The sequence below is a fragment of the Pelmatolapia mariae genome, linkage group LG18, assembly GCF_036321145.2.
Source record: "Pelmatolapia mariae isolate MD_Pm_ZW linkage group LG18, Pm_UMD_F_2, whole genome shotgun sequence".
NCBI classification, from domain to species: Eukaryota; Metazoa; Chordata; class Actinopteri; order Cichliformes; family Cichlidae; genus Pelmatolapia; species Pelmatolapia mariae.
In genome coordinates, this window is record NC_086243.1 from 13,613,822 (window position 1) to 13,634,824 (window position 21,003).

The window sequence follows — 21,003 nt, forward strand, 5'->3', positions numbered from 1 at the left end:
ACTCATTATTTATGCACAGAATTCTTTATTTTGATGCGCGTGACTGTTCTTGTCCTTCACAGTAGGAGGTCTGCATGAATTTATTCTTTAGTCACAGACACCACAGAGGCCACACCTGAAAGAATGAAATCTAAAACTGTCCTTCAAGCATTACTTTATTGAAATACTCATTTATAATTATAATCCTGATTGTACCATCCCTTAAATGGTGATATTGATTAGTCTGTCAACTTACACATTCGGGATTATTAGACAGTCAGGAACTGCCAGAAAGTGATTTCTGATGTTTCTGTGTTTTGTTGTGTGTGTGTGTGTGTGCGTGTGTGTGCGTGCGTGCGTGTGTGTAATGGTTTATATTTGTAAACAGACAGTAGTCAACAGGATTTATGAAAGAGTTATGAATAAAAAAAGAAAATATGCTTTTTGCTGGTATCTTTATGACTGCATTATTCAACCTACATTATAATTAATGCAGTCCTTTTTCAATCACTGAAAATATTTTTATACAACTGTGTTATATTTGTTTTAATTTCTGCTGCCCTCTTGGCCAGATCTCTCTTACAAAAAAGTATTTTTTTAATGCCAATGGGACGTTTTATCTGGATAGATAAAGGTTATATAAGCTTCACTTTGCCAGTCTAAACTTTACAAATATATCATCTCTTTTGTTGTTAAGGTGAGTAAAAACCAGACAATGGAAAGACACTGGCTTTGTAGTACAGGCCTCTGGAAACACACACATTATATAAATAATTATTTATTAAGTATATTGAATTAAACCTTTTTGTTCACTAAATGGTGTTTGATGTTTTGTCATATTTTTTTAACTATCATGCAAATACATCACCGTTGAAAGTGGAAATAAAATAAATTTTAGTATCAACGCAGATGCTCAAACATGAATCCACAGTTTAAGTAAATTATTAAAATTTATGTTTTTTAATCGCATTTTTTATGCATTTGAGATTCTGTTCTCTGTGGCATGACCTGAACTGCTACTCATTTTAAAACCTGTGCCAAATCTTTGACTATAAACTGGTGCGACTATAATCTTGTTTAGCTTCGGTTGCCGGTTTAACCCAGAGGTCTGGTTTTACCGACAGCGTTCAGTCGAGTGGGACACGTTTCCTTAGCAACGGAAAATGTGTGATTCAAAAACAGCGACGTCACGCACTTCCCGTGATGCTTAGCGAGCCTAAATTGAATGCTCGGCAAAAGAAAACATTTGTTTTCTGTGTGTGTCGATTTTACGGGTAAAAAAGCACAAAACAACACATTTGAACTGAGTTAGAAAACACTACGAGAACCAAATTAACAGTGCATACAGGGGAAGCGTTTGCTGGGGGAAAGGTAGGTGCTAATACGAGAAATATCTTACGTCGGTTTACACAGCTGAGCTAGCGTTAGCATTAGCCTAGCTTACTGTGCTGGGTCGTTGGATTATTTAGATTTGTTTTATTCGTATTTCAGCAATAATCACCAGAGAGAGCAGTATTTCGCTTTGTGGGATATGCAAGTAAATGACTGCTGTTGGGTTGCTTTTCAAAGTTACAAGACTAAGGTTTTCATAAAGATAATTTAAGTGCTGTTAGCATGTCAGAGTCCACAGCCGCAGCTGATCATAGGTACTGGTATGTCATTTAATTACACGTCGGTGGTTGGTTAGTTAGCTGGAGATGGAATGAAACCAGAAAACTCTACATTTTAACTATTGATTGGTTTATCTTTGTAATTCTTCCGGAGGGTTTTAATGCAGCTTTATTGCCTCATTGATCAATACAAAGCAGTTTCTCTGGGGATTACTGCTCCATGTCGGTGACTCTTAGCATTGTCGTTTGATAAACGGTAAGTTCAAAGCGTTTTAAATCAGTTGAATAACGGGTTTATTTATCTAACAACAAATACACCGTGTATGCCGATGTTTGACAGGTAGCTATACATTTCCTATATAGGATAAACACATCGTCAATGAACGCATCTTGTGAATGAACTTTATTGTGGTCTTGTCCTGTTCTCAGGATCATGGATCAGGACTATGAGTGCAGGCTCCTCAGACAGATCAATATCCAAAATGAGAATGCAAGTCCCATTGTAAGTAAAAACAAGGGTTTTTTTGTCTATTCTGTCTGATTCCTTGTATGTAAAGTAATGTTCCTCCTCTGAACAAAAGCTAATTCTGCTGTCTAATTAAGACTAGTCAAATCTGCAAGTAATCTTGAATAAGGTCATTGTCTTGATTTTTAAATGATGATATCCCCTCCCAGGAGGGACGTGAGGGCGGTGCTTTCCATGTATTATAAGGAAAAAAATGGTTTCACATGGCAGTCTATTGACACTGTCACCACTGTTGAGTAAAAACAAGACCTTACTGGCCAAAAGACTGGCTTTTGTGAATGTTGCCTCCTGTTGTTATCACCTCAAACAAACGCACCATCTGCCATCTAAATTATGTTCCTGTTCCGTTATTGAGTTTTCAAATCCACTCCGAGGCCTGTTTGTGTTTGCCGTAGAGTAAAAAAAAGAAACCCACAATGCTGTCTTCTCTTTTCCCTTGTGCAGAAAGCTGTAGGAGCAGTGCGATCTCTGACACCCACCAGCTCCCCCCTGTCCTCTCCTAGCAAGCATGGTGATCGCTTCATTCCCTCCCGGGCTGGAGCCAACTGGAGTGTCAACTTCCATCGCATTAATGTGAGTCTGCCACAACAGCAAATACACCAAGCACTCTTCTGCCTGTCCTACCAAAAGAACAATGCTCTCAAGATAAAAGTGTTTGTTTTGTTTTTTCTAATACACTTAAGTTTACAGAATTGGTTGAGAGTGATCATTTATTGATTATGATTTTTTTTAACACAGGAAATTGAAAAGTCGCACAATCAAAATAGGAAAACCAAAGATGGCACCACTGACAGCAACAAAGGTAATCCATTGCTTTTCTCTCGAATGATGACAAACTGTGTTTCCACCTGCACCTCTCTTGTCACAAGCATTTAAATTGTGAATGAGACAAAATCTGTTTTTGCATTTTCTTTGTGTTCAGTTTTCTTTACTTTAGCTTCTGTCTGAATGTTTGTGTAGTTGGAATTTAGTTTCACCCCTGTGTTTGTTCATTCAGACTTTAGTATTAGAGTGAAAGCTCTTAATGGTGCGGTAAATTTGCTCAAAATAAAGTTGGTTATATGTCACACTTAGGTGTGTGTTTTTCATTTTGTTTTTTGTTTTTCAAAGCTATCGTAATGGATAAAAGATGATGAAAAAAACTTTAGTCTATATTTTATCATGATATTTAGTTACTGAATAATTATCATGATAGTCATATATTATGAGTTACTCGCTTTCCCATCCCCAAGTGAAATATGTTTTTCTGTGTTGTAGATGTACTTTAGGTGTGAGTTTTATCCATTTTCAGTTCATTTCCACAGGTATCTCTTTCTGCTCCAGTCAAACTTGATAATTTGACCTTCTCTTGTTTACTAAGCCTGGGCAGGCTCATGGAGACTGCAGATAAGGGCTAAACAAAGCTTAGTGGAAAATTCTCCCTGATCTTCAGAGATGTGAGCGAGAGCTGAGAAATTGCAAAGGGAGCACAGGGTTTGAAGTTAATCATTTCGACAGCCTGGTTTGATTTCCCCTCTGTCTGTTCCTTTGTCTTCAGCGGACGGTCTGGCTTACTCAGCTCTGCTGAAAAATGAGCTACTAGGAGCAGGCATTGAGAAAGTCCAGGACCCCCAGTCAGAAGATCGTCGCTTGCAGCCATCTACGCCTGCCAAGAGGAGCCTTTTTAGTGTAAAAAAAAAAAAAAATAATAATAATGTTTTTGTAACAGGCAAAGTGTTTTTTGTTTTACGGTGGGTTTTGTCTGCGTTAGAAATAATCTGTTTGTGTGTTGTAGTATTCTGTAAGTACCAAGAGAGCTCTTCCCGAAGAGGATGGAAACACAGTCTCTCCCTATTCACTATCACCTGTCAGTAGTAACAGGTAATTAAATTTTCCAGCTAAATGAGAAAGTGCCATTTCTTAATATGGGGAGAAAATTTTACTGTGTTGCTTAAATGTTATTGTGCTTTACAGTCAGAAACTTCTTCGATCGCCACGAAAACCAACACGCAAGATTTCTAAAATTCCTTTCAAAGTTCTGGACGCTCCAGAGCTTCAAGATGATTTCTACCTCAACCTAGTGGACTGGTCCTCTCTGAATGTGCTCAGTGTGGGACTGGGTACCTGTGTGTACTTGTGGAGTGCCTGTACCAGCCAGGTGTGTGTGACATGTTAGCTGAGAAAACCTCTGTGATAGTCTGTCATACTTAATGAAAAAGACATAATTGAACTACCTCCTGGATCCATCCGCATTAATCTGTCTCCTTTGTCTGGCACTTTTCAAAACTTTAGGTGACTCGTCTTTGTGACCTTTCTGTAGAAGGAGACTCTGTGACGTCAGTGGGCTGGTCAGAGAGGGTGTGTTTTCTTTCATTGATTCTTGTCTTTGCAAGATCTCGTCCAGGACTTTAAACAATGCTGTAATAAAGCCTGCACAGCTGGCCTTTTTTACAGTTCCTGAAAGCAGAAAAACTGCCAGAAACTTATAGAGTTTATAGTAGTCATAGTAGCTCATAGTTTTTGTTTTAAAAAAATATGACTTTAATTATCGATTCTTTGGATATGTTTATGCAAGGTTGAAAATTCACCATCACAACGGTATATATGAAATATATGACAGAAAGTAAGGAAAAGCATAATTGATTCACTCTGAAGGTCTGCCATGAAACAAGACTGTGTCTGGATATTTCAAAGAAATTCAAGCTGATTTATGATTTCAGGTTTTTAACCTATGCTGTAACTAAGAAAAGGCTTGAGGGTATTTGCACTTGCTCCTGTCTTTGTGCCATTGTAAGATTAGACTCCTACTTGCCAGTATCATCTTCAAAGTGTGCTGTCTATTTTTAGGGTAACCTGGTAGCTGTAGGCACCCACAAAGGCTATGTACAAATCTGGGATGCAGCAGCAGGGAAGAAGCTCTCTGTACTAGAAGGACACACAGCCAGAGTGGGTAAGTTGAAAGTCTATGGAAATGAAGGCAGAGACAGTCATTCAAGCTTCATTTATTTTCACGTAGTTGTTTAGCAACATCTCTCATTCATGATCGGTGAATCATCTCCCCTGGTCGTCATTCCCTGCTTCCAGGTGCTCTAGCATGGAATGCCGACCAGCTGTCGTCTGGGAGTCGTGATCGGGTGATCCTGCAGCGAGACATCAGAGCACCGCCTCTCCAGTCAGAACGTCGGCTCCAAGGACACAGACAGGAAGTCTGCGGGCTCAAGTGGAGCACAGACCACCAGCTTCTAGCCTCGGGTGGAAATGATAACAAGGTATGCAGAGAATCTCGCCCATGCCTTTGTCTGTGCCACATTTTTATCGGGGTCCCTTTTTTATAAAAAACGTCAAAAATTTTCTGTCCTCTTGTTATTGCAACCTGCTGTCTGCAGTTACTCGTGTGGAACCACTCAAGTGTCCTCCCAGTGCAGCAGTACACGGAGCACTTAGCTGCAGTGAAGGCCATCGCCTGGTCTCCTCACCAACACGGCCTGTTGGCCTCTGGAGGAGGCACTGCCGATCGCTGCATCCGCTTTTGGAACACTCTGACTGGCCAGCCTCTGCAGTGCACCGACACCGGCTCTCAGGTCTGCAACCTGGCCTGGTCCAAGCACACTAACGAACTGGTGAGACACCCCATGTCTTTGACTGCACTCTGTTCCTGTGAAATAGAATACATGCATCTGCTTTTAAATACGGACATACACCAAGGTTAATTTTAGGGCTGTTGGTGAGGGGGGTTTTTGGCTATTCAGTAGCATTCAACTCAGTTTTTATTTATTTATTTTTCTTTTTTGTGCGTGTGTTTTTGGCTGGAAAATACGATGGAAGCAGTGATGTGGAATTGTTGATTTTTATCAGATGGTAGACAAACCTGCAAGTTAAATAAGTGGAAAAAACTGTTCCTCCTCTGCAGGTCAGCACGCACGGTTATTCCCAGAACCAGATCCTCGTGTGGAAGTATCCATCTCTAACTCAAGTGGCCAAGCTTACGGGGCATTCCTATAGAGTACTTTACCTGGTCAGTATATATTTTTTTCCTTTATAACTAAATTAAAGATAATCTTAACTTAAAAGAAAACTATAAAGCAGAAATCAATAGTCACAGAAAAAAAGTGTAAGGAAATGATCCTATAAAACTAGACTCACTGACTGACCCTTTAAGAAGTGTCACTGTTAGATATCCAAGGGTAAAAGGGTGACACTGACATAGAGCTTCTCAAAAATAAAAAAATTAGTGAAAATGACATTTTCTACCTCTTTCTGATGTTTTGTGTAAGTGCTGTTGTGAGTGATTTCTGTGCATCACTTTGGCTTTATACCAACAATTAATATATAGGAATGCACATGTAAACTTAAAATATTAATTAAAATCCTTCTTATGTGCTTAAAGCAAATATAGTGAACTTTAGATAGGAGTATAAAAATTATATTTTAATAAATAATTACACTTAAAGCAAACTAAAATAATAAAATCCTTCCTGTGCCCACTTCAGATTCCTGTAATTACATCAGAATCAGAATACTTTATTAATCCCAGAGGAAATGATGTAGCTTTTACAGTGGTGCATATTCAGTGTTTAATAATAACTTGCATGCAGGCTATGTCACCTGATGGGGAGGCCATCGTGACGGGGGCTGGAGATGAAACTCTGAGGTTCTGGAACGTCTTTAGCAAGATGAGATCCACTAAGGCATGTTTTCTTCCCATTTCTCACTTTCTCTGTGTTGGGCTTCCTTGAATGCAGTTTTCATCACCTGCGTGTTATTTTTGTAGTGGTCTCTGTCTAACGTCCACCTTCCTTCTTTCAGGAATCAGTCTCAGTGTTAAACCTCTTCACCAGGATCCGGTAGTCTGCACTGTGCGGGGAATAAAAACAGGAACGGAATTTGTCTTTGCATGTCTCCTGGTGTAAATGGGGCCTCTTTGAACACTCACCTCAGTACTCTGCAGAGGTCCCCCTCGACTGGCCTTAGTTAAGTTGTAGCAGAAGATGAGAGGAGACACATAGACCGAGTATCGAGGGCAGAAGAGATGCACACAGTATTCCACTTCCTCCTGAATGATGGAGCCACTGCCGCCTCCAGTTTCGGGGCCTTTATCTCCCCGTGTCTGCTAACAGACGTTGTGCATACCTGCCAAATATTGAGTTTGTCCTTGTGATCGTTTATTTATTTTCTGTTTTTGTTTAGTTTTTTTGTTGTTTGTATGTTTTTTGCTCCTTTTTTTTTTTTTTTTTTTTACATTTTTAACATATGTTATCGATGTATTTGCTGCAAAGGCTGGTTGACTTAATTTCATGTGCATAACTGCAGTTTTTTGGTCTGATCTGTGGAGCAAGTTTGATTTTGTTCAGGTTTGCAGAAAATTAATTCCAAGCTTGCGTTACCTTTTCCTGAGGGGCAATAATGTTTCGTGTACACTGATAAAAGATTCATAATCTTGTGCCATTTTGCTAATAGTTAACAAGGATTCAGTGAAAGAGCCTGATCTCTCTTTTTCTTGTTTGTTTTTTTTTTTAAGAAAAATCTGACATTTTTATTTTAGTTAATGAAAATAATAATCAAACATGGCAAGCATTACTTCATTATCTCCCCAAAACAATTTGTTTTTGGGAGATTATCTTTTCCTAATTGAAAAGCAAGCCAAGGAAAATTAAAAGGAAATATCTTTGGCTTATCATTGTAGTTTACAGCAACCGCTAGCGCAAAGTAAAAACATTTGTGATTAAACCAGATGGTGAAATGCTGCTGTGTAAAGAACTTCTGCTTTGTGCTATGTCTGTAACATATTCAAGCTTGGGGCGCTCATGTTTTTTTGCTACTTCAAACTTCTTCTGTGTCAGGCAGTCATGCTGTTGAACTTTGTTTTTTAATCTGGAGAAATATTTCATATCCTCTGCCACGTTTTCTTTGAATGTTTCAGTCACCTACCTTTGAACAAGCGCTATTTATTTGTCTTGTGAAAGTTTAGAGTACAGAGTGAAGAGGTTTGCTTAGCGAGGTTGTCTGAAGGGAGCTGACGGTCAACTCTAAATTTTAATGTCGCTTAAAGACAACGCTGGCAACTTCAGTTATTGAACGAATGTTTAAAAAAAAGAAGGAATATTTCTGTACTGGAACATGAACAACAATTAAATTGCCATATCTTGTAACTTAGTGCTGTTTTATTGGACTGTAACTACTCCTCAAGTTGTTAGTAATATTTTACGTTCCTGCTTTGTGCTCCAACCAAACATTCATCTGTTTAAACTAAAGGGTGTCTTTAGTTTGCAGTTATTCTCAGTTATTACACATTTGGTTATATTTAGAGAAGAATCCTTTATATGAATTTATTTATCATATAATTTTTAGAGAACAAAATATTTTGATTCTGGTTTCTAAACTGAGATGTGAACATTTTCAAACTGTTTTACAGTTGAAACAGATAAGATAAACCTTTATTAGTCCCACATGTGGGAAATGTTTTGGTCATGGCAGAAAGTACAAGTTAAGAGCAGTAAAATTTGAGGGGAAAAAAAAACAATAGAATGAAATATATATATATATATATATATATATGTATGTGTGTGTGTGTGTATATATATATATATATATATATATATATATATATATATATATATATATATATATATATATATATATATACATACACACATATATATATATATATATATGTGTGTGTATATATATATATATATATATATATATATATATACATACACACATATATATATATATATATATGTGTGTGTGTGTGTATATATATATATATATATATATATATATATATATATATATATAAACATACTGTAAAAAATAGAATAAAATACTTTCTTATATTGGGAAGATTGCACTTGGTACTATTGCACATCGGGGAGACGGTGAAATTTACAGTTGTGTATGGGATGTGTGTGTGTGTGGTCATCTGCAAAGACCATGTTGTAGAGTCTGACAGTAGCAGGAAGGAAATACCTGCGAAATCTCTCCGTCCCACATCGTTTGTGCCGCAGCCTGCCACTGAAGGAGCTGCTCAGTGCTATCAGAGTCTCCTGCATGGGGTGGGAGATGTTGTCCAACAGGGATGACAGCTTAGCCACCATTCTCCTGTTACTCACCACCTCCACTGGGTCCAGAGGGCATCCTAGAACAGAGCTGGCCCGCTGCTACTCCAGCAGACCACACCGTAAAAGATGGCTGAGGCCACCACAGAGTCATAGAAGGTCTGGGCCCTTCACTCCAAAAGACCTCTGCAGCAGGTACAGCCTGCTCCGCCCTTTTGTGTAGAGAGCATTTGAATTGTGAGTCCAGTCCAGTTTATTGTTCAGATGAACACCAAGGTACCTGTAGCTGTCCACAGCCTGCCTGTGGAAGTCTACCACCAGCTCCTTGGTTTTACTAGTGTTGATCTGGAGGTAGTTCTGCTGGCACCAGTCCACAAAGCCTGGTGAAGAGGAATGGAGCCAGAACCGTTCCCTGTGGGGCCCCCATACTGCAGACAACCCTGTCCGACCCCGAGTTGTCACATACTGTGGTCGATTGGTGAGGTATTCCAGTATCCATGTTGTGAGGTGATGGTCCACTCCTGTGTTCTCCAGCTTGTCCTTCAGAACTGAGGGAAGAATGGTCTTAAAGGCACTGGAGAAATCAAAGAACATGATCCTCACAGTGCTTCCAGTGGTCTCCAGGTGAGAGATTAAACGATGTAGGAGGTGAATGACAGCATCATCCACGCCAGTGCCAGGCTGGTAGGCAAACTGAATTCGGACCAGTGATGAGCTCATCAGGGGGCGAGGCTGAGCTAGGACCAGCCGCTCCAGGTTCTTCATCAGGTGGGATGTCAGAGCCACCGGCCTGTAGCTGTTGAGGTCCTCTGGACAGTTAAAACTTTAATAGAGCTATGACAATATAGTCTCAGTTTCCTGTTCTTAGCTGAGAAGAGTGCCACCACTGTGGTCTTCTCCTGCTGTAGACCGGAAATCCCAGCAGATTAGCAGTTTCTGAAATACTCAGACTAACCTGTCTGGCACCAACAACCACGCCACATTCACAGTCACTTAAATCACCTGAAATGTTGTACTTAACAAAGTGTCTGTGGATTTTGTGTTTTGATTGTGTTTTTCTCTCTTATTTTGGGTTTTCACTTATTTTGTCACTTATCCAAACACCTCCCAACAGATTTGTCTTGTAGTATTGTCACAACTAAAAGTGAACACCAGAGGGAGCCATCCTATGAGCTGGTCCAAATTGAGTGATTCAGTGACGCTACCACACCGCAGAATCTACCTGAACAAAGCTACCTCAAAGGTGAGGATCAGATCTTACATTCAAAAGAGGAATAATTTGATATTAACAGCATTGGTTGTTTTTATAAAAAGCTTCTGGAAAGGGTAAAAATCTGACCAGACAAACCCCACGGGGCATGTGGTTTCATTTTACCCTCAGTTTAAAACCATATTTGTTCAAACAGGAGCTTTTAACAGCCAGAAAACATCCCGCGGCCTCACCTGGTTTCCAGGAAGTGTGCAAATTTTCATCATATTACCAGCCCAGCCCACACAAGCATAGTTTTGACCCAGAGCATGAAAAATAATGAATGTTCACTGCCTCCCAAAGCTCCCACACCTCTGCTTGTGCCCTGTTGCTTATCCAAACTCCCTCTTACACATTCAAACAGCAAATGGATTTTATCAGTGTAAACAACAGCTGAAGGGTCCAAATGCATGAATAATGATGGCTGATGTTGAATAATTATGGTGCTCTGGTTTTATTTTAATTTGAAAAAACTGAAATGATCCACTGCTTTGTTGGAATTTGACTATTAATAAGTAGGGCTTAACAAACAAAGATAAAAAAAAAAAAAAAGAAAGAAAGAAAAATATCACTGCTAATTGAGTGGCTTCAAAAATTAAAGGTCTTTTTCATGAAGTGGTTGCTTTTTTTCTGTGATGAAAATCAAGTAGTGTAGGCCTAAGTGACTCAGCTCTATCAACACCAAAGAGCCCAAGCCTCTCTCCCCTTCAGACTCCATTATAATGTCATCGAAATAACATGCATAGTCCATTATAGTGATCAGATAAATCATCTGAATGGAAGACTTTCAGCACAGTCTTCCAGCTCATCTGTGGCTCTCGCTCACTGTGCAGATGTTAACATTAAGCCCTGAAAGCAGAGGGGAGAACAGAGGGAGATCGCTAATATGCATAATCCTACCTCCTGATGTTTCTATCAAGAGGCACTGAGCGCGTGGTTCGTTATACAACTAAAGCCTCACAAGACAGCGAACATGATATTCCCCCAGGTTCCTCCCTAAGCCTGACTCTTGAGTTTCATTGATAAGCAGTCTTTACAGGGATATCAAAGGAACAAAGCTTTTGTGATAGCTGCAGCCACCCAGGTTTCTTCTTTGGTCATTTTGTTAGAAGGAAAAGAGCACAGAGAGTCACTCATGTGACTCATGTCCCACTGACACTCGTCAGTCACCCCAGCAGAACTTTGGTATCCATAAAATGACAGTGGATAGGTAAGGATGGTTTTCTTCAGCCTGTAAAGTGTGACCAGCTGTCAGATAGTGAGCGTCAGAGAAGATGCTATGATTTCAGTATCTCACTGGGGGGAAAAAGAGCTTAATCGAGAAACCTAAAAACTTTGATGAAATGTTTTTCAGGGGACTCAGGAAACATCCTCGGACTGGCGTTAGAGATTTCTTTAATGGAAAATATTAATCAAATAATGAATGAGTGAAATTGTTTAAAATAAGCAAGTGCCAGTTTTAAACATCTTTATTTCTTAACAGTTTAAATTAGGACAATAACAGCAAGAAAGTCCTGGGTTTGAATCCAGCCTGGAGCCTTTCTGTGTGGAGTTTACATGCCCCCCCTCATGTCTGTGATGGTTCTCTCTCCGCTCTCCGTCCTCCCACAGTCCATAGACACGCATGGCGTTACCATAACTGGTGATTCAAAAGTGACCATGGGTGAGACAGTGAGCATGAATGTGTTAGTCCTGCAATAGACCTTATGCTATGACAGCTGGGATAGGCTTCTGCTCTGCATCAGACTGGTTACCAGCGGAGGGAGTATGACAGCTGACAGTTGGGATAGGCTCTCGCCTCATGTGGTCTTAACTTGGATAAAGGAAGTAAAAGAAAAGATGGACTGATGATAAACTGCTCCTCAGTAAGTAAAGTTTCTTCCTTTTTCCTGCGTGTCACTGTAAATATCACATTTTAGGCGGGGGTTTTGGCAAAACACTGACAAGATAATTTCCAGACATCACTGTGCTTTGGGAACCTGAAATGAGAATTTGTGCTCATTTTTGGTATTTTATAGTTCATGTGAAAGTAGAGCGAGAAACTTAACTTGTCAACGTGATTTGATAACATGCAAACTTATGAGCAGGGCTCAAGATTTTTTGCAGTTTTTAAATCATTCTGGTTGCACAATAATAGTTCTCCCTTTTCTCATAAAAAAGGTAATAGTGTCTAATTACAGTCAAAGTTTCTTAATAGCCTAGGCTGAGGTTTACTAACAGTTATTAATTATAAAATATAATTCACAATGGGTATAATGCAACCTTTTACGCAGACCAAAATTATGGATGCTCCAATGTATTTATTTAATAGCTTCAGTGAGGAGCGTTGCAGTTTTTCTCTGGTCCAGATAAGGTGCGCGAGGAGGCATGAAGCCAAACGGGACCAGTGCTGCTTGATGCTGACTCAGAAAGCTGCTCAATCTTGGAATCATTACAGCAGCAAAACCAAACAATATTACATCAAAACTTAAAAAACGATTGCAAACTGAAATCACGTTCGCCCCCTACAAGCCAATTCACTGACACTGAACTATTAAGTAGGTCAAAAACTGTGAGTAATTGGATAATTTGACTCTTATGCCATTTGCATTTACTGTTGCTCTAATGCAGAAATGACTGTCCATTATTCTACTGTGTCTCTAAGATGATAAACATGTTATGTTTAGGTGGGTTGGGTGTGTTTTACAGTATGGACTATGAGAGGTCTTCTGGGAACCTGTGTTTGATTTGGCTGTCCTCAAAGAAGGATACAAGACTCTTTTTTTGTTTCATCCTGCTAACCTTGGCATCTTCTTTTCTTTTAAGAAACTATTAGGATGCAAAGGTTGAAAAGAGTATTTCCCATAGACTACATCTTTTATTTAAACTGTAGCTCAGGAGGTTAGCACAGGTGATCGTAAGGTTGGTGGTTCGATCACTGGATTCTCTAGTCTGCATGCCAAATATCCTTCAGCAAGATACTAACCCCAAGTTGCTCTGTGATTCATCGATTGGAGTGTGAATGTTTGTGAATGTAAGATAGAAAACAAAGTGAAAAGTGCCTGTGTGAATGGGTGACTGAGGCAAGTTGCATGAAGTGCTTTGAGTGTTCAGGTAGAGTAGAAAAGCACTGTATAAGAACCTGTTCATTTGCCATCTACATCACCAATTCTGTAATCTTAAAACTTTTATGCATATTGTTCTCTGTGGACATTTCTCATTTTTGCAAATTGTTTCACATCACAGGGTTTACTTACTTACTTTATGTTTTTTAATATATACCATATACAAAATCCCATCGGCTATTGTATGAGAATTTCAGCATTACAGAAAAACAGAGTACATTGTGGCAACACCGTTTTTTTACAGTATGCCTACCATAAACCACAACAGCAGTAAAACATGTCATGGGACTTTAGCTTAATCCTAATATTTAGTTGTTATTATACTCCTTTACTTAGTGTTTCTATTCAAATCACAACTAGCAGCTCATTACTGTAAAATCTAACTGCATGTCCTCAAACATGTACCCTGATTCCAGTTTTGTTTCTTTCTTGAACTATGACAAGATTTCAGCTTTGTTATAATTCCCCATACTCCTCACAGCACATAATTACAGGAACTGTATCAACATTTTAACAACTAGCCTGAAGGTGAACGCTGCTCATGCCCCACTGCAAGCTGAACCTTAACACCGTTCTCAGCCACACAAACACTGGAAACCACATCACACATCCACAACAATCAAAGCCGAAACACCAGTGAGTTAAAACTGCCTAATGATCACAACACTCACACATTAAGATTTGAACATTTTCATTTCCATCAGTCTTTAAGCTTTTCAACGAAAGAAAAACACTATATTATACAATGAAAAACATTAGCATTTGTACAGTTGTTGAAAAGAAATTGCACCTAATCCAGTTTCTTTATTAAAATAATAATAAAAAAAATCTGGTCCTTAGCAGGTCTTAAAATTAAGTAAATGTAGGACATATTGTTTCTAGTATGTTTCTAAGTTTCTAATTGGCAGTATAATAAGAAAAGGACATACAAAGTATGATTTGTTTGGATGGGTTGCCAGGAGAAAGCCTTTTCTCTCTAAAATGAACCTGGCAGCAGACTTAGGTTTGCAAAGTTGTATCCAAACAAAGTCTATTGGACAGATAATACCAAAATGGAAGTATGTGGTCATAATAGACAGTGCCACGTTTGGAGAAAACTAAACACAGCACAAACATCTCATGCCAAGTGCCAAGCACAGCGGTGGATTGGTGATGATTTGGGTTTGTTTTATAGCCACAGGACCTCTGCACCTTACAGTCACTGAATTGACCATAAACCCTTCCGCATATCAAAGTATTCTAGAGTCAAATCACGGAATAGAGGTGCTGCAATGGACTGAAATGTGCACAAACTTTGATTAACTGAAGCAACATTGTATTTAAAAAAAAGTCCAATATGTCATACGTAGCTGTTCATTTGAAGTTGTATTAAAAAAATGTTGGAACCTCATGAGAGCTACATTTTTTTTTATCATACCCCAAAATGTAAAACTTTAGAATTGAAAACTGTATTTTCTTTATTATATTCATAAAAAATGCCACTTTATTGGACACAGTTTTCTGTATTTTCACATAAATTTCTCAAAATTAAAACCGGATTGAGCTTTGTTCCCCTAAGCACACCACTTGAGCTTCGAGGCATGTAATCTCCACGGACCTCCCCACGACCACTAACTCATCTTTCCAAATTAAGTAAATGTTAATCTCGAGCTCACAGTTCAGATTTAATTTCATTACATCTGTGCTCTCCACCAAAGCCCGGCTCAGCGGCTCAGGTGAAGTTTATTGCACCGTTTGGATTTTTAGAATTACGCGCTGACATCAGGCCACAAAATTGCACCGACTCACAGCAAATCAAGCAAAACCGTTCCCTTAAATAAAAATAGTAGCAGCAATAATACTATTTTCCATCGACATACATCTCCACCCGCCATATGTTTTATTCATATGGTTCTCTAACCTTCAAATAATGTAATTTGGCTGCTGGTTAAGCCGCACCCTTAACAAGGTCTGAAAAAACAGAAAAGAAAAAAAATCACGTCAATTGGTCTCCACTCGCAGTCGTCACTCGTCATCGTCCCACCTCCTCCTTGTCTTCTCCGGGCAGCAGACGTATATAAACACACTGATCCATCTTCCTCGAGCTTACCCAGTAACATCACGATAACCATTACGTGGCGCTCAGATGGGAGGGCGCACAGGCTCCGATTGTGGCCGATTTCAATAGAAAAGCCAACAGTGAAAGAGGTGCAGCCTCGGCTACTCATCCAGAACGCGCTGCACGAATGTTATGTCGGCATCACCTGTTGTTCCCGTCGATGAACGGTGAGTGGATTTCTTAAACCAATGCTTATTAGCTGGGTATTAATTAATGTGCTGTTTGCTATCGTTTATTTAAGCTGCCTGTCTTTTTCTCTCTCTCTCCACCTTCAGTTGGAAGGATTGAAAAGCAAATGAGATGATGTGAAATCCTATAAGTCATAGCTTACAAGGGAAACAAACAAAAGACAAAAAGAAAAAATAGCGACTGCGTTTAAGGGAAATTAAATGACAACCCCTTCCTCCTCTTCCTGCCTCGCCTGAGGGAAAATGTTTATCATGCCGTCATGTTGCCGTGATTTGAGAGGTGGGGGGGAAGACAAGTGACCTTACTACACTTCAAAACTGGGATCGCTGGCGATTATATGAGTCAGATATCAGAGGTCTTTTAGCTTTATAACCTCCAGAGAGAAAACTTCGGTGCAGCAACAGGTGGCATGTTTTTTCCCGGGCCGGAATCGAGGCGAGATGCTGAGGAAGAGATGGACGTGGGAAAAAAAAGAAGAAAAAAAGTAGGGCGTCATTCAGCACCGAGACACTGGACAGCTCCCACGTCGAGGGCTAATCGTTTTCATTTAGCTGCGATCTGGAAGGAAGAGCAGGTTTATTTGTGGCTTTTAGAGCTAATTTTAAACCGTGTCGGCACATTCGTTGAATATTAACACAACCTGACGGCGTGCATTCAATTAAGTCGCTGTTTAGAAACTAAATACATGATTTTTTAAAAAATGGTTTGAACGTCAGGGCAACAAAGAGCAACAGCAAATGAAGTGATTTAGTGTCATGAACATTATTGACAATCTCTTCCAGGGTCTCCTCTGGGTATAAATGGAGGGCTGTCTCCGCTCAGCACTCCTCTTTTCTCTAGTTTGCACTTAAGGAGCCCCCTTTCTCTCCTCCCGTGCTTCCTTCCTCTCACTAACTGTCCCCATCTTCCCATCCCCCTCCTCCACTGACTCCCAGTCTTGTTGCATAGCTACCAGCTCAAAAACATACTGGGGATGCAGGACAATCTGTATGTCTCTCTCTCTCTCCTATTCTTCCACCCCAAATGTGACCTATTAGAAAGGGGGGAAAACATGCACACATACACACAAATCACTGAGTTGATGGCCTGCGTTCACATTTCCATTGAACAGCGTTTATTCTAAGTGCTGTGCTCTTCTCCTCCCTCTCTCTCTCTCACTCTCTCTCTCTCTGTGCCCCCCACCCACCCTTCTCCTGTCTCCCTCTTTTGAGAGGAGCTGAAAGGTTGGCATTACAACAACAAAGGAAGGATGGAATGTCAACAGGCTTCAGAGAGAAATGGGTTGGGGGGGAAACACAGAGATGGGAAATGCATGTTGTGTTTCCATCTCCGACATCTAAAGTTCGCAACCTACCAGCACGCCACTCGCCGGTGTCCTGCAACACCTGTGACACATGCATGTCCTGAAACCTTCTTCAGCTCTGAAGCCCGTGTCACTAATGGTGCCAAATCAATACCTCATGTTCAACAATTGTAGAGTGAAGGGGAAGATTTTTTAAGCATCTAAAGGCCCCCCCTGTTTCTTTTTCTTCTGTTACAGGCGGAAGCAGGGGATGTGGATGTGACCAAAAAAAAAAGAGTCGAAGGTGCTGGTGGTGCTGAGTGGAAGACTAGTGATTTTGTTGTGACGCTGATCAAAGAACAACAAGTCCCAGTCTGCCTCTCAGCACAAGCAGTGAACTTCAGTTTCACGTCAATGTGAACCTGCTCTTCAGCTCAGGAGCCGTTCACGTTTCATTGTTGGCACTGTTGATGAAATTTCCTGTTTATTCAGCAGGCAACAATATGAAGCCTGCCCTTTAAAAATCACATAAAATGTTCTGATTCACACTCCGTGTGAAGGAGTTTCGCTGCACAGTAATGTTAATTACCAGCAGAATTGCAATCAAAAGCATCATTTAAGCGAGTGAATCACACACTATAAAAGCCACGTAGGGAAATGCTGTAATAACAATGCTATAAAGCCCTTTGTACAAGAAACAAAAAAAGGACTAAAATTTCCCAGTATTATTTTTCTACGTCTATTTTCGGGCTTGCTCATTCTCGTTGTGCTTTGTTCAAACTGTTTATTGATCATTAATCTGTACACATGGGAATAAATGGCACTTCTTTTATTTACACTGCAAAATAAAACCTGTTTTTTAAAAAAAGATCCTTGTATTTCTGTATTTTGTCACATCAGCACCACTGAACAGGTTGGCTCTCACTCTTTCTCTCATACACACACTAAGATCAGAGGAGATCCCTGAGGAATCACTGTGTCCAATTAACTACAGTGTCTTCAGCTGAGACAGAGGAATGAATATAAGCCAATCAATCAACAAGGAGGCTCTAAATCCTTCTGTGAACAGGCTGTTACTTCCTGTAGGTTTTTTTTTTAGTATGTATCAAAGTTGTGAGTGACCCGCTGAATAAAATACGAGCTCCTACTTAGTGACCAGACAGTGAATCCACCAGAAGAGGTCGTTACAGTCGTGTAGCCATGTGTGTGCTTTTTACTGCACTCCAGAGGGTAAAAGAACCACAAAACCAGTTCTACCAGTTATCACATATCAAATATTATAACAAGTATCGTTAGGCTGACTTGTGAACGTACTCGCAGTTCTTTGGGCCCAGTAGGTCCAAAATAATATAGAATAAGATTTTTCTTTTTCTTTTTCTTTTCTTTTCTTTTTTTTTGGCCGCCAGTATTTGGTCTGTATATGAGGTGGACTCTGATTTGGTCCTTTTCTGAGCTTGGATTAATATCAGCAAACAGACCTGAGCAAATGTAAGATATCTACAGTCACTAAGAAAACTGAGAGCCGTGTTCACACAGCACAGAAGACACCAGACCTGCTCTGTGCTCCACTGCACTTTGGTCTTTTTGTCATATTCAGACACATGGGAGAATTGAACTAATGCAGAGGGGAGAAAATAAGAGACAGAGACATAATCAAGTCACACTAATCACAATAACCAGCACACATTATGTAAAATTCTAACATGAGAAGCTGCATACAGTTGCTGAATAAAAGCAGAGAGGGGCAAGAGCAGACAAATCTATACTAAATAAATTGTAAAAACAATTAAGACAAGACAGACATGAAAACGTAGAGACAGACTTATCTTTTTTTGTTGTTGTTGTTCTCTTTACCTGCACGGTTGACCTGAATAATCCCCATCTTTGCCATTCATTGCTAACAAAGTGCTTATGACAGAAAGGTCAAGCCCACCTAAAATGAATTAAAACTCACTTTATTTGAATCAGATCAGTACAAAGTAAGGACTGCTTAAAATCCAAAGCTGACATGTAACCGTCATGCAGATTACATTCATCTTTGTCTCTGAAACTGAAATTAGTAACCATGTCACCATGCTTTGATAATCTTGACCACAGACAATGCCTTCCACCCTTTTCACTCATAAATGCTTGCAATGTTTTAATTAAAAATGCACCATGGCTGGTCTCCATCACTCTGCACCCTGTAGTCTCCAGATTGGCTGAATCCTGCTTTTTCATATATAAAATCAGGGTCTGGCTTGTGTTGCTAAGCAACACAAAAGAGTCAAGTGCATTTGTTTATTGGCCAATAAGAATGCAGACAAAGTTTCAAGGTTTTTGAGGAAGGTACTGCAATAATGATAAAAGGAAGAAAAAAATAGATCGGAGGATTCTCTCGCAACAGGCTTTCATATAATTCACTGAGTGTATGGATAGTGCTATGCAACCTCATGTAGCTCATTTCAGCCTCTTAATTTTAGGCCCATGATGAAAAAGAAAAATATTTATTAATTTAATGGACGAGGCAGCTTTCAGCAGCAAATGTGGCTATTTTAAATGCTTTTTAGCTGTATTTCTGGTGTGATCGCTATTGTAGGTTACATGAGACAGAGAAATAGAAAAGTCTGACTCCTACTGATTAAAAAATAACAACAACATTTAGGGGTCTTTCTCACTGATTGAGCCCATGAACCCCTCAAAGACATCTGACACCTACAGCACAGACAGAAACTGGCACAGCAGCGATACCACAACACTTCATGCTTTCTCATTCTCCTGAGTTAAGACTGAAAGCACTTAGTGCACACTGTAGCAGAGAAAAGTCAGAGTCACGATCTAAGATACTTGAGAGTAATTATTATATCTAAACAGTAAAAACTGTTGCCAACAACTAAGGCAGATGGTTTCACGAGGAAAGAAAATGGTCAAAAATAGTGATGGATGTGTAAAAGGAAGTGCACAACAGGTGACAAATTGCATCAGACACATTCTCAAGAGCACAGACCTTGTGCAATGCATGTACTCCCTCCTCGTTGTTATTACTATCTGGGCACCAAGCCTGGTGTGATGGTATGCCAACTGTTCCCCGATGTCTGTGCTGGCACCCATCACCACAGAACTGGCACCTCGAAGAGACTCCGGGGGAGGAAGAGTGAGTCCGCATGTGGCTACATGTGTGGTCAAGAAGATCAGGGCCTGACGACTGATCAGCAGACAGAGAACAATTGTGTCTGGCAATTAAATAAGTGCAAATATTTGTGCAGGGTCTTCTCTAATGCTCTTGTTGGTGGTGGTGATGAAAAATTTACAAGCATGATATACATTTAAGTAACAAAACACAAGCAGCAAAAGATGATTAACTGATAAGTTGTAAGTAATCTTCTAGTCATGTAGTCTTAACAATGTTTGCATTTAAAACATGCAGAGGGGACTGTGTGTATGTCTGCTGACAGTTATTCCCAGTATATTCACAGAAAATCAGAGGAAGCTTTAAAAGTCCAATTTATGGGGGAAAAAACTAACATTTTTAAGATAAACACTAGGGATTATAATAACATTTAGCTGTAAGATAAATGAATATTTACATTATATTCATCCTAAATGATCAGCTGTGTAGGTCAATAACTGTTCCCTGATTTCCTGACCTTTAAATAGAAGCTAATTAGGAATTTGGCTCAGGAGAACTAAACTTTATCCACAGCAGTGTTTACATTTTCTTATTTTAGCCATGGTAACCACGTGACTCAATGGATAAAGTACAGCTGATTCACCAGTGTGTAGTAGCTACTGAGTCTGGTTTTCCAATAAACAGGATGAGAGTGAACTGTGGGTTAAAGAGAGGCTTCTCCTTATGAATAAAGCTAAAATCTGGCTACCTGCAAAGTCAACCGCTCCATCAACAAGCTCTGGTGTCTCGGGTTATTTAACCAGAGACACTGAAAAGTGAG

The 21,003-nt window shown here is 39.7% G+C and overlaps 1 protein-coding gene across 1 annotated transcript; it reads left to right on the forward strand.

Annotated features, from left to right (window-relative positions):
- Window positions 1-1,196: 1,196 nt before the first annotated feature.
- LOC134616575 (fizzy-related protein homolog) lies at window positions 1,197-8,228 on the forward strand. The gene is made up of 14 exons (XM_063461446.1): window positions 1,197-1,350; window positions 2,019-2,091; window positions 2,560-2,688; window positions 2,854-2,917; window positions 3,653-3,783; window positions 3,890-3,975; window positions 4,069-4,252; window positions 4,387-4,452; window positions 4,942-5,044; window positions 5,179-5,363; window positions 5,481-5,714; window positions 6,005-6,109; window positions 6,690-6,782; window positions 6,901-8,228. The coding sequence occupies exons 2-14, from the start codon at window positions 2,023-2,025 to the stop codon at window positions 6,940-6,942; spliced, it is 1,491 nt and encodes a 496-aa protein (XP_063317516.1). The 5' UTR covers window positions 1,197-1,350; window positions 2,019-2,022; the 3' UTR covers window positions 6,943-8,228.
- Window positions 8,229-21,003: the final 12,775 nt, after the last annotated feature.

Coding starts and splice junctions, on each gene's coding strand:
- LOC134616575 (XM_063461446.1), top strand. CDS start 2,023: ATGGATCAGGACTATGAGTGCAGGCTCCTCAGACAGATCAATATCCAA. Junction 3,784..3,889: donor CCAAGAGGAGCCTTTTTAGT/GTAAAAAAAAAA, acceptor TGTGTGTTGTAG/TATTCTGTAAGTACCAAGAG. Junction 4,453..4,941: donor CAGTGGGCTGGTCAGAGAGG/GTGTGTTTTCTT, acceptor GTCTATTTTTAG/GGTAACCTGGTAGCTGTAGG.